The 14,242-nt window shown below is 37.0% G+C and overlaps 1 protein-coding gene across 3 annotated transcripts in view; it reads right to left on the reverse strand.

The window, feature by feature from the left end:
• Nucleotides 1-14,242, reverse strand: part of CLHC1 (clathrin heavy chain linker domain containing 1) — a 67,864-nt gene that overhangs the window by 37,896 nt on the left and 15,726 nt on the right. For 2 of the 3 annotated variants that reach the window (XM_058278577.2, XM_058278576.2), the window contains exon 3: nucleotides 12,448-12,635. The exons of the other annotated variant lie outside the window; for it this stretch is intronic. In XM_058278577.2, coding sequence (XP_058134560.1) covers nucleotides 12,448-12,635 — 188 coding nt within the window. The remainder of the gene's footprint in view (nucleotides 1-12,447; nucleotides 12,636-14,242) is intronic. 3 annotated transcript variants of the gene reach the window in all.

Below are 14,242 nucleotides of genomic sequence, written 5' to 3' on the forward strand. Positions count from 1 at the left end.
TCTTTCCCTTGTCCCCTCTGATACTGTATCTGAATCTTCCTCTCCTTTCCCTTATAAAGACACCAGTCATTGTTTTTAGTACCAACTCTAGTCCAGTATTATCTTAACTACTTACATCTGCAGACACCCTATTTCCAAATAAGGGAGAGGGGCACTATTCAACCCAGTAAATGTGGCTATACAGTAAATCTTGATACCTGCCATTTTAAGTGCCCTAACTTGTTTCTTCTTCAAGATTGTCTTTTGCTATTCTAGATCCTCTGAATTTCTACATAAAGTTTTGAATCTGCCTGCCAATTTTTACAAAAACACCTGCCCGGATTTGAGAGACTGCATTAAATATATAGCGCAACTTGGCAAAAAATGCTTTCTTAACCATATCAAATACTTTAATTCATGATCCTGGTATCATTCTCCATTTTTGTAGGACTCCTTTATCTATACCTTTTCATAAATATTTTGCAATTTCACTGTTGAGGTCTGGCACATCTTCCACTAGGTTTGTGCTCGGTATTTCATGATTTTTATGCTAATGTAAATGATATTGTTTTATTTTCCAATTGCTTGAACTAGCATGGAAATATAATTCATTTGTATATATAGATTTAGTACCCAGTGACCTTGTTAAATTTGCTTAATTCTAATAGTTTGATGATAGATTCCTTCAAATTTTCTATGTGCACAATCATGTAATCTAAGAACAAAGATAGCTTTACTGCTTCATTTCCAATCTTCATACTTTTTTTCTTGCTTTATTGCACTGATCATTATCTCCCATACAATGTTGAAAAGAAGCCCTATTAGATATCCTTGTTTTGATTCCAACACCAGAGGTAAAGCATTAACTATTTCACCATTGAGAACAGTGATAACAGAGGGTTTTTGTAGCTTAAGAAAGTTCCCTCTTATTTCTAGTTTGCTGCAAGTTATCATAGACGTTTGCTGAGTTTTATAAAATGTTTCATCTGCATCTCTTGAGCTTAACATGTTTTTTTCTTTTATTGTTCAAGTGGTAAATATTATTTATTTTTCAAATGGTAAACCAACTTAACATTCCTGCAATAAGCCCCACCTTGGATAATGCATTTTCCTTTTTATATGTTGCTGGATACAAATTATTAATATTTAGAATTTTTATCTATATTCATGAATGACATTGGGTTATAATTTTCTTTCCTCATTAATTCTGTCAATTTTGGCTCTATAGATACACTGGGAAGAGTTTCTACTTTCTCCATTTTCTGAAAGAGTTAGCTAGGATTCATCTTACTTTTTCTCCCCTTAAATGTATTAAAGAATTCACCAATGAAGCCATCTAGGCAGGAGTGTTGTGAGAAATTTTTTAATTGAGTCAATTTCTTTTGTGTATAAAGAGGTATTCAATTATTTTACTTCTTGGCCACTTGGGGGTGTTTTTCTCAAGTAACTTATACATTTCATCAAAATTGTCATAATGTTGAAATAAATCTATTATCATTTTAACCTCTGTAGGATCTGTAGTTATGTCCTCTCTTCCGTTCCTGAAGTTACAAATTTGTGTCTTCTCTCTTTTTCTTATTCAGTCTTATTAGGAAGTAATCAATTATACTAATCTTTTCAGAGAACAAAACTTTCACCTTTGTTGGTTAATATCTACTGTATGTCTTCTACTTTATTTTTGCTCTGTATTATTTTCCTCCTCCTCCTTTCTTTGTATTTAATTTGCTATTTTCTAGTATCTTGAGATAGAAATTGAGTTCACTGACCTTCAATCTTCCTTTTATATTATACACATTTTATATTATACACATATGTCCCTCATCACTGCTTCATCTCCATTCCACAAGTTTTAATATTTCATATTTTCATTCAGTTCAAAACCTTTTTGTGATTTTTTTCCTTTGACCTGTTATACTAATTTATAAACATTTGTAGGTGTTCTAGTTGTTTTGCTGTTGTTTGTTTGTAGTTTAATTCTGAATGATTTCAATCCTTAAAATTTGAATATGGCCTATTTTGGCCAGTCTTCCCTGGGAACTTGAAAAAAATTTTTATTCTGCAATTGTTTGGCATAATGTGCTAGAAATATCAATGAGGCTGTTTTAGTTTGCTAACAGCTGCTAGGAGCAATATACCAGAAATGGTTTGGCTTTTACAGATGGAATTTATTAGGTAAAAATCTTACAGTTCTAAGGCTGTGAAAAGTGTCCAAATCAAGATATTATAGGAGGGAAGTGGATTTGGCTCAATGGATAGAGTGTCCACCTACCACATGGGAGGTTGAGGGTTCAAACCCAGGGCCTCATGACCCATGTGGTGAGCTGGTCCACGCACAGTGCTGAAGCACGCAAGGAGTGCCATGCCATGCAGGGGTGTCCCCCACATACGGGAGCCCCACGCACAAGGAGTGTGCCATGTAAGGAGAGCCACCCAGTGTGAAAAAAGCGCAGCCTGCCCAAGAGTGGCGCTGCACACACAGAGAGCTGACGCAGCAAGATGATGCAACATAAAGAGACACAGATTCCTGGTGTTACTGACAAGAATACAAGTGGACACAGAAGAACACACAGTGAATGGATACAGAAAGCAGACAACAGGGGAGAAGGGGAGAGAAATTTTTTTTAAAAAGATATCAAAGGAGATCATTTTCCCCAAGCTACAGCTTTGGGCAATCAGACACGTGGCAGAGCACAATGGATGGCATAGGCTCCCCTCTCCCTTCTCCTCTGGACCTCACTGCTTTCAGTTTATGGCTAAAGTGGCTTCTTCTCATCCTCTGGCTCCTGGGGCCTTCTCTCTCAGCTTCTGGGTTCCTCTCTGTCTCTGCAGCCTTCTTTTTGTGTCTGTAGCTATTTAGTCCTGTTTATAAAGGACTCCAGTAAGAGGATTAAGCCATACCCTGGGTCATGCTGTATTGAAGGGATCTAACCAAATGGAAGGTCCCTTAACTGCATCTAATCAGAAGGTCCCATCCACAATAGGTGGTTCACACACATAGAAATGGATCAGCTGTAAAAAAGGATTTTCTGGGGTCCACAAAAAACTGAAACTGCCCCAGATGTCAAGTTAATTAATAGGAATAATCAAATCTTCTATGTCCTTTACTGATTGTTTCATCTGCTTTTCCACTAGTTATTGAAAGTTGTGTTAAAAATCTCTATGGCTGCAGATTTGTCCATTTCTTTTTAGTTCTATCAATTTTTGCTTTGTATATTTTGAAGCTACATTATAAGATACATACAAATTTAAGATTATTACATCTCCTTGTTAGTATTTACATGGATTATTTTTGTACATTCTTTTATTTTAGACCTATATGTGCCTTTATATTTAAAGTATAGTTCTTGTAAAGAGCATAAAGGTGGGTATTGTTTTATTAATCCATGTTGATAAACTGTCTTTTAATTGGGGTGCTTATTCCATTTATATTTAGTGTAATTATTAATAGCTGTCTTGCCATTTTAAAAGGTAAAGAGAAAAAAATTAATTCAATAGACATTTGTAAATCTGAAAAATAACATAAAGTGGGTAGTAGCAGCCAAAAAGAGATGGGAGAATTGCAGACAGAATTATTTACAACCACAAGAAAAAAAAAACAAAGAATCACAAAGAATAATTATAAAGCAAACACCCCTATAATAACCAGCACCCACATCAAGAAATAGAACAGTACCAGAATTCCAGAAGACCTACTATATGCTATTCATCAATCCCAACCCCTAAAGAGGTAATTCCTAGTATGTTTCAGCAACTATTTATTCACCTGTGTAACCCCTAAACAATATTGTTTAGCTTTTCCTGTTTTTTAATGGATAAAATGGAATCATATTTTATCTATTTTTCATGCCTTGCTTCTTTTGTTCAGCATTATGCTTATGACATTCATCCATGTTTTGCAAGTAACAGTAGCTTATTACTTTTCATTGCTATAGAAAAGTCCATTGAACTTTTTAGTCCACAAATTTAATTACATACCTAAGCACACTGCATAGTTCAGCAAACATTTCTTTTGATTGCAAGACTTATTGAAGGAAGCAGCATGTTCATTTATATTCTGGCACAAACTCCTTATTTCACTGCATTGCTATAGAATATTCTGAATTTTCCATAAATTATTTATCCTTTCTACTGCTAATGAGCATTTGGGATAATTATGAACATTTATGTAGGAAAATCTTTATACATAAACCCTAGTGCAAATACGCAAAAGTTTCTCCAAAGAGGAGTTGCTGAATCAGAGAGTGCATATCTTCAACTGTACTAGATTATGTCAACCATTTTCCAAGTGCTAGCACCAATTTATATTCCCAACAAACATATATGGAGTTTTAACTTGGAATTGTCAGACTTTTTATTTTTAATGAGGTAATGGAGATTAACCCAGGACCTTATACATGGGGAAATGGCATTAAACCACTGAGCTACACTTGCTCCTCTGGAATTGTCAGATTTTTAACATTTTATTTGACAACTGTGCAATGCTCTTACAGTTGTGTTCTTTGGTTTTCCCTGGATAATAAAGAAGTTGCAAGTTTTCTCAAATTTTGATTGGCCATTTTAATTTCCTTTTCTAGAAGTACCTATTCAAGTGCTTTGCCCATTTTTCTGTTGAATTTTGTCTTTTCTTTGGATTGTGGGACACAATCGTATGTATTCTGGAGACAAGTCTTGTGTTTTGTTTTTTTTTAAAGATTTTTCTTTTTTATTTCTTTCCCTTCCCCTTCCCCCCCTCCCTGCTCCATTGTCTGCTTTCTGTGTCTATTCGCTGTGTGTTCTTTGTGTCCGCTTGCATTCTTGTCAGCAGCACCAGGAATCTGTGTCTCTTTTTCGTTGCGTCAGCTCTCCGTGTGTGTGGCACCACTCCTGGTCATGCTGCGATTTTTTCGCACTGGGTGGCTCTCCTTACATGGCGCACTCCTTGAATGTGGGGCTCCCCTATGCGGGGGACACCCCTACATGGCATGGCACTTCTTGTGTGCATCAGCACTGCGCATGGGCCAGCTCACCACACAGGTCAGGAAGCCCTTGGTTTGAACCCAGGACCTCCTATATGGTAGGCAGACTCTCTATTAGTTGAGCCAAATCTGCTTCCCTCTTGTGTTGTCTTATGCATGCAAAAATCTTCTCCCATTCTATGGACTGTCATTTCACTCTTTTCAGTGTTTTTTCAATAACAGCTATTATTCTAGTATAGTCAAATATCATTTAGTGGTCATCTATTTTTAAAATGTATGCAGCAGGCAGTTTTCTTTTTTCTTTTTATATATATATTTATTTTTCCCCCTTCCCTTCCTCCCACCCTGCTGTTTTTGCTGGGTTGTCTTCTCTTCTCATTTACTCTCCTCTAGGATTCACCGGGATTTGATACTGCAGACCACTGACGTGGAGAGAGGTTCCCTGTCAATTGTGCCACCTCAGTTCTTGGTTTCTGCAATGCTTCACTTTGACTCTCCCCTTGTCTCATTTTTTATGTGTCATCATCTTGCTGCCTGATTCATTTGTGCGGGCACTGGCTTGCCTTGCCATGCGGGCAAGCTTTCTCTTCTTTTTCACCAGGAGGACCCAGGGACTGACACTGGGTCCTCCCATATGGTAGGTGGAAGCTCTATCACTTGAGCCACATCCACTTCCCAAGTTTTCTTTTATAGTTAGTGCTTTTAGTATCCTGTTTAAGAAATTCATCAAACCTGAAAGTCATGAAAACAGGCAATCTCACTAAGAGAGTTTTGTCTATTACATTTAGTTCTTTATACCACCTGGAACTGATTTTTGTGTATAGTGTGAAGTAGGAGTCCAATTCCTTTTTTTTTCCATGAGTAATTTTTTCCAGATTGAGTAACTGACCAAACACCATTTATTGAGACATTTGCCCTTTTAGGTACTGATCTATATTGCATGCTCTGTCAAACGTCAAGTGCCTACCTATATGCTATGTTTCTGGGCTCTCTATTCTGTTCCCGTAGTCTATTTGTCTATCAGTACACCAATACCACACTCTCGTTAGATTTATTACTAGGAACCGCATATTTCTTATGCTACTCTAAATACATTTTTTCTTATTTAAAAATTTTTGGCTAATGTGTAGGAGTACAAATTATTTTTATATATTAATTTAACATTGAGCAACTTTGTTAAAAAGATGTATTAAATATAGTAATTCATCTGTAAATTCTTTTGGATTTTCAACACATGCTACCAAATTTTCTATGAATAATGGCAGTTTTATGCTGTCTTTTGTAAAGCTTTATGCCTTGTATTTCTTTTCCTTGACCTTTGAGCTAGGACCTTGTGCAATGTTGAAGTGAAAAGTATCCCAGAATGCATATGGAAAGTTTTCAGTGTTTCACTATTAATTTTAATGTTCACAATATGTTGGCTGGAAGTTTTTTGTATAAATCCTTCATTCAGTTGAAGAGGTTCCCTTCTAGCATGAATTTAGTTGTTGTTTTTATATATCCCGGGCCCCCCCCCCCATGGCTTTCTGTGTGCTGTCTGCTCTGTGTCCATTAGCTGTGCGCCCTTCCGTGTTTTTGCTTGTCTCCCTTTCTCTGTTGCGTCACCTTGCTGAGTTCGCTCTACGCAGCACTTGTGGGCCAGATGGCACTCCACAGCGTGTGGACGAGCCTGTCTTCACAAGGAGGCCCTGGGGTGCAAACCCAGGCCCTCCCATATGGTAGACGGGAGCCCAACTGATGGAGACACAGTCGCTTCCCTAGTTTATTTAGTTTTAATCATGAAACAAGGTTAAATTTTATCAAATGCTTTTCCTTATTTATTGAAAAAAATATGATTTTTCTTTTAATCTTTTCATTGATTTGCTAATTTAAACCAACCTTGCATTCTGAGATAAACACAATTTGGTCATAACTGTGCATAACTGGTAGACTGGGGGCACTAATATTTTCTTTAGGAATTTTGCCTCTATGTTCATAAGTGACACTGACTTTAATTTCTATTCTCATACTTTTGTCAGCTGGTGGTATCAAAGTTATGCTAAATTTAAGCACAGGAGGAGCATATGCCCTCCTTTTCTATTGTCTGAAAGAAAAAGTGTAAGATTTTAATTATTTTTCCTAAATATTTTGTAGAATTTCTTAGTGAAGTTATCAGGACATGAAATGCCATTTGTGGGAAAGCTTTTAATTTCTTACTTATTCTCATTAATGTTTGTAAGACTACTCTGGTTTCTTTTTCCTTTAGTCAGTTTTTTGTAAAATGTATTTTTCCTAGAATTTGCCCATTGCATATAAATTTTGAAGTTTATTTTCATTAAATTGTTAATGATAATCTACTTTCTGTGTATGTATGCAGTAGGTAAAATCTGATATTGGTTGCCATTCTTTTTTTTTTTTTAAAGATTTATTTATTTATTTAATTTTCCCCCCTCCCCTGGTTGTCTGTTCTTGGTGTCTATTTGCTGCGTCTTGTTTCTTTGTCTGCTTTTGTTTCTTTGTCCGCTTCTGTTGTCCTCAGCGGCACGGGAAGTGTGGGCGGCGCCATTCCTGGGCAGGCTGCACTTTCTTTTCACGCTGGGCGGCTTTCCTCACGGGCGCACTCCTTGCGCGTGGGGGCTCCCCCACACGGGGGACACCCTTGCGTGGCACGGCACTCCTTGCGCGCATCAGCGTTGCGCATGGCCAGCTCCACACGGGTCAAGGAGGCCCGGGGTTTGAACCGCGGACCTCCCATATGGTAGACGGACGCCCTAACCGCTGGGCCAAAGTCCGTTTCCCAGGTTGCCATTCTTTTCCTCGAAAATTTTTGAAGTGATTTGTTAATCTTAATAGTTTTTTCCCAACTAACTGATTTAGGACTTTTTTTTGGTTTTTATTGTAGATTACTTTCTATGTTATTCCTGCTCTTAATCTTTTTTTTTTTTTTGGTCTTTATTTTTTTAAAATTACATTAAAAAAATATGAGGTCCCCATATACCCCCCAACCCCCTCACCCCTCTCCTCCCCTCATAACAACAATCTTCTCCATTATGAGACATTCATTGCATTTGGTGAATACATATCTGAGCACTGCTGTACCTCATGGTCAATGGTCCACATCATAGCCCACACTCTCCCACATTCCACCCAGTGGGCCATGGGAGGACATACAATGTCCAGTAACTGTCCCTGCAGCACCACCCAGGACAACTCCAAGTCCCGAAAACGCCCCCACATCTCATCTTTTCCTCCTACTCCCTACCCCCAGCAGCCACCATGGCCACTTTCTCCACACCAATGCTACATTTTCTTCAATTACTAATCACAATAGCTCATGAATAAAATATCAGTAAGTCCACTCTAATCCATACTCTATTCCTCCATCCTGTGGACCTTGGAATGGTTGTGTCCACTCCACATCTATATCAAGAGGGGGCTTAGAGTCCACATGGATGCTGGAGATGCAATTCTCCTGCTTTCAGTTGTAGGCACTCTTGGCTCCATGGTGTGGTGGTTGACCTTCTTCAACTCCGTGTTAGCTGAGTGGGGTAAGTCCAATAAACCAGAGTGTAGGAGCTGAAATCTATTGAGGCTCAGGGCCTGGCTATCACATGGTCAGTCCAGAGATTCCGGTCCCCTGGGTATACATTAAACCCCAGCACCAACTACAGTTTTGGTAAAAGTAACAGGAGAGGCTTGTGAACAAAGATCACATCCGAGTCCAGCTCCATCACAAAGAAACACAAACTCCAAAGTAGGGGCAACTGACACGGCACTGAACTCCATCTGCCATGACCACAGAACCTGTGGGTTTCTGCAGCCCTCAGAAGAACCAATACCTGGGGTGGTATCTACTTTATCTGTCTCTGGGACTCTGCTGAGGTGTGCATAAGGGCAACCCCTCTGATAACCTCTCAGCTCTTTTTGGAGACTCATAGCCATATAAACTCATTTGTCCTTTCCTTTCCCCCTCTGATTCAGGTCAAAAAGCATTTTTAATTCCTGATATTATATGTAGATTGAGATATTCTGCTGGTCCGAGTTGACCCTTTTATTCAAGGTCATTTTCTAGCTACATCATCAACTGGTACTTGGTAGTAATCCCTCAGCACCAGGGAGGCTCATCCCCGGGAGTCATGTCCCATGCTGGGGGGAAGGCAACGCATTTACATGCTGAGTTTGTCCTGCTCTTAATCTTTTTTTTTTTTTTTTTAAAGATTTATTTATTTATTTAATTTCCCCCCCTCCCCTGGTTGTCTGTTCTTGGTGTCTATTTGCTGCGTCTTGTTTCTTTGTCTGCTTTTTTGTTTCTTTGTCCGCTTCTGTTGTCGTCAGCGGCACAGGAAGTGTGGGCGGCGCCATTCCTGGGCAGGCTGCACTTTCTTTTCACGCTGGGCGGCTTTCCTCATGGGCGCACTCCTTGCGCGTGGGGCTCCCCTACGCGGGGACACCCTTGCGTGGCACGGCACTCCTTGCGCGCATCAGCACTGCGCATGGCCAGCTCCACACGGGTCAAGGAGGCCCGGGGTTTGAACCGCGGACCTCCCATGTGGTAGACGGATGCCCTAACCACTGGGCCAAAGTCCGTTTCCCCCTGCTCTTAATCTTAATCATTTCCTTCCTTTCACATTCTTTAGGTTTGTTTTGCTGTTTTTTATCTAACTTCAAACTTTTTGACACCACATGAATCTTAGAACACTTTAAGTTCATATACCTCCCAATCAACTTATGGTATTGTTGTCATGTATTTAATTCTTCTTTTTAACATATTAGTATTGTTCCATAAAGTTAGTATTAATTTATGTTTACCTACACATTTTTAACTTTCTCCTTCATTCTTGCTTCTCAGCCTTTCATACAGGTTCAACATCCTTCTGCCTGAAGTATATCCTTTAGTTTCTTTATTGAGGGTCTGCTGGTAGCAAACTTTACCTGAAAATATCTTTGATCTCCTTCCTAAAAAATATTTATATATATATATGTATATATATAAATGTGTGTGTGTGTAAATATATATATATATATATATATATATATATATATTTTTTTTTTTTTTTCCCCAGTATTGGGACTGAGAATCAAAACTAGAACCTTGTAAATGGGAAGCCGGCACTCAACCACTGAGCCATATTGGCTCCCAAGTTGGTTTTTTTATTTACTTGCTTGTTGTTTTGGTTTTTGGACAGCACCAGAAACCAACTGGGACCTCCCATGTGGGAAGCAGGTATTCAACTTCTTGAGCCACATCCACTCCCCAGAAGATATTTTTATTGGGTATAAAATTCTAAGTTGGCAGTTATTTTTTTTCCAGCTCAATGACTATTTCAGTTCACAATATTCTCACTTCTTTTGTTGCTTATGAGAAGATGTTTCTCCCTTCTATGGCTACTTTTATGATGTCTTGATATTTGACGATTTCACTATGATGAATCTAGTTGAGGATTTACCATGCTTGAGATTTTGGGGGTTTCTTGAATTTGAATTTTATAGTCACCAATTCCAGAAAATCCTCAATCATTATCTTTAAATACTATCTGTGTGCTACATTCTCTTCTCTATCAATACGATGATTGGAAATATTATGACTTTCTCACTCTATCTTCCGTATTTCTTTTTATAATAGCTTTCACATACCATAAAATTCACCCTTATAAAGAGAGCAAATCAGGGGTTTTTAGTATGTTCAGAGAGTTATGCAACCATCACTACTACCTAATTCCAGAACATTTCATTAACTCCAAATAAACAAGCACCCACTAGCAGTCACTTCTCAACCCCCTTTCTCACTAATCCCTGGCAAATGCTAATTTACTTTCTGACTTTATGCATTTGCTTATTCTGGACATGTTATGTAAATTGGATTATATGTACGTAGTCTTTTGTGACTGGCTTCTTTCACTTAACAATGTTTTCAAGATTCATCCATGTATCACTACTTTAATCCTTTTTATGATCAAATAATATTCCATTGTATGGCTATACCATATTTTGTTTATCTAGTCATCAATTGATAGACATAAGGCTGTTTCTACTTTTTGGCTATTATGAATAATGCTGTTACCTTCCATGTCTCTTCTCTTTCATAATTTGTCTCTCTGAATTTATTAGACCTCTTTTTGATTGTAGCTAATCTGAAATTAAACCACCCACTGAGTAATTTGTTATTTTATCTAATTTCTAGAAGGTATATGGTTCAAATACGGTAGATTACTTTTAATAGTTTCCTGTCCCTGAAATTTATTCTTTCAAGATTATCTTTTATTTCTTTTAACATTGTAAGCACAGTTACCTTATAATTTATCTGAGAATGTCAAATCTGAAATCTTTGTGTTTATTTCTACCTTGTTTTCTCTGGTTCTTATTCAAAATGCCATGTTCCCTTGTGTGCTGAAGTGTTCTTTTTTACTGTAAACTGCTCATTTCCCTTAACAATTATTTGGGAAAATTCTTTGAGGCCAAGGAGGAAAGGTGTGGTACTCCAGAATGATTTGCCTTTGCTTTCACCATGTGCTTGGGGAAAGTACCAGTCTGGACCACATTAAATTCCAAGCTTCAGTTTTTAAAGGTGATGCAAGAGATGTGAATTTGACTACAAATTCACAAAAGGACCCATTTTTTGTTGCTATTGTTTCTCTTGTTCTGCTAGGAAGGCAATTTCCATGCATCCCCTGGGGGTCAGGTGAAGCAGTTTACCTCTAATTCACCCTAAAGGGTACAGCCTTTTTTCATTCTAGCTTTATATAGGGAGGGATTCCCAGTGACTTCACACCTTGGACAGATGCTAGGTTTTGTCTTTTGTACCCATGCCACGGTAAAAACTGAAGCTCCTGGTCACTAATTTTGATAAATGTTCTCGGGGCCAAAGCAGCTTTTGTGGTCTACTTGTATTTTTGTCTTCTATTAATTTTGCCTTGATAATTTGTCACTGTCTTATCAGTTTTCTGATGCTTTTGAAAAGATTTAAAAAAATATATTTTATGTAGCATTTTTCCTTAATATGAGAGAATATTTCAATATCTAGCCATTCATATTACCAGGAATATGTCAAACTTTGCATAATCTTTTTGAGATTACCTAAAAAATTAATTTACCCATTGTTTACCAAATACTGAAAAAAATATGAGAATACCAAAAAAAGAGAACATTTTATCTTCTTCTTGTAGGTTACTTATCTTAGTACATCCCAGAATTAAGTGATCTAATTCAGACAGTCATCACAAAATTGTACTATCAATCTTCCATGTAAGAAATTACCTGGAGCAATTATCTGTATCCCTCATTTTATAATACTCCAATGTGCCTCCAAATATCCTATGAATATTACAAAATTCTCAAAAGCAAAATTCATATTTTTACTTGAAATAAGTAAAAAAATATAGTAATTTCAAGTTGATAGACAAGGGTAATATAAAAAATGGCTTGAAAATAAAAATGAAATTCAAAAATACTGAAAACCACTTGTTATAGTATAATAGCTAGTTAATATAATTGAGTAACAATTATGATCTTTTGGACTTCTTACTAACATACTTACTTTGCTTCAAGTTGCAATGTTCTTTTCTTGTGATATACCAATGCTGTGGGCTCTGCTGTCAACATTTTAAGCTTTCCATGAAGATAAAATGCACTTCTTCGGCCCTTCTTTATTGTTTCAATAAAGGTATCATATTCTTTTTTGATTGAAGTAAGAATGGATTTGTATACGGTGACATATTCTATTACCTGAAATATGATTTTTCTGCATATGGTACTGGTTTTTTTTAAGAAGACTATGGATCAAAAGCCTTACAAATAAGAATGTCCTTCTGTGAACTAGAACAGATGTACATCACTATTGCAGGGTGGTGGGAATGTGGAGAAACACAGGAAGAATAAATTAATGTAATCTATGTAATGTAATCAACAATATGGTAATATTCTTGCATCAAAGCCAAAGATGTACTGTGGTAATAGGTGGGTATGAAAAATTATGCCAAATGTATGCTAGGGACCATAGTTAGTGATAATAGTCTGAAGATATTATCTCATAATCTGTAACAAATGTTCCACCAAGATGTGATGAGTTGGTGAAGGGGTGTTGTATAGGAACTCGACACATGTGCATAACTGTTTTGTAAATTCACAACTTCTGTAATACAAATACATATTTTTTAAAGCCTTGCAAACAGCATTATAGATTACTTAAAAATAAAATATGATTAGCACTTAGAAGTCTAAAAATTTTACAAATTTGAGCATGCATTCAACAAGTTCAAATATGACTGGGAAATAAAAACAATATTTATTGGTGCTCTTTGTGGATCATTATGGTAGATACTGTGAGCTTAAGAAAGGAAAAAAAAAAGACTATTTTTGCTCTACCTTGGTATGAACACATACATTATATGATGTTAGCTAAAACCAACACACATCTAATTTTCCCAATTCTGGTTCTTTTAAACATAATTATATACCTTCCCTTAGCCCCTCCAAACTAGTCTCCAAACTGATTCAGACCTTATAATCCTAAACTACCTTCACTTCTCTGCTTTATTAACCTATTAGCTCCTATAGGTTGTTCAATACCTTCAATTCCTAAATTGCATTTCTATTTCCAAGCCAAGTACAACTGTAGAAAACCAACTTACTACTATATATTCATGGTTTCCAGTGGTGTTTTAACATAGAATATCTCTGGAAAAATAATAGAAGAAACTAGATAAAGTGGGTGCCTGAAGAGAAAGAAAGGGGAACTAGGACGAGAGATAAAAAGCAACTGACTGCATTGCATATTCTTCTTTCCTGGTTTATTATTTGTTAATCTTACACCAGCATTATTCATGCAAAGCAAAGAAATATTTTTAAATATTTTTTTTAAAAACCAAAAAAGTTATAAATATAAATAACGTATGGTTTCCAAATTCTTCTCAGTTGATGCGATTTCAAAAGGGATCAATGTGTATAAGGAATAGATGTGATAAAGCCATAATTTGCCCTGTAAACTATAATTATGCTTTCTGCCCTGCTATATCACCAGCTGCCTTAGTTTCCTAGGTTGTTTAAAGCATATATTATGAAATGAGTTGGCTTAAACAATGGGAATTCATTAGCTTACAGTTTGAGGCCATGAAAACGTCTAAAGCAAGGCATCAACAAGGTGATGCTTTCTTCCTGAAGACTGGCTACAAGAGATCCTGGGCTCCTCTTCCATACGACAAGGCACACGGCAGTGTCTGCTGGTCTCTCCCTTCTTTTCCGGGATTCATTGCTTTCAGCTTCTTGCTTCTGTGGCTTTCCTATCTCTCTCTCTCTGTATTCACTCCATTTTGTTGTTGTTGTTGTTGTTTTAA

The sequence above is a fragment of the Dasypus novemcinctus genome, chromosome 17 (assembly GCF_030445035.2).
Source record: "Dasypus novemcinctus isolate mDasNov1 chromosome 17, mDasNov1.1.hap2, whole genome shotgun sequence".
NCBI lineage: Eukaryota > Metazoa > Chordata > Mammalia > Cingulata > Dasypodidae > Dasypus > Dasypus novemcinctus.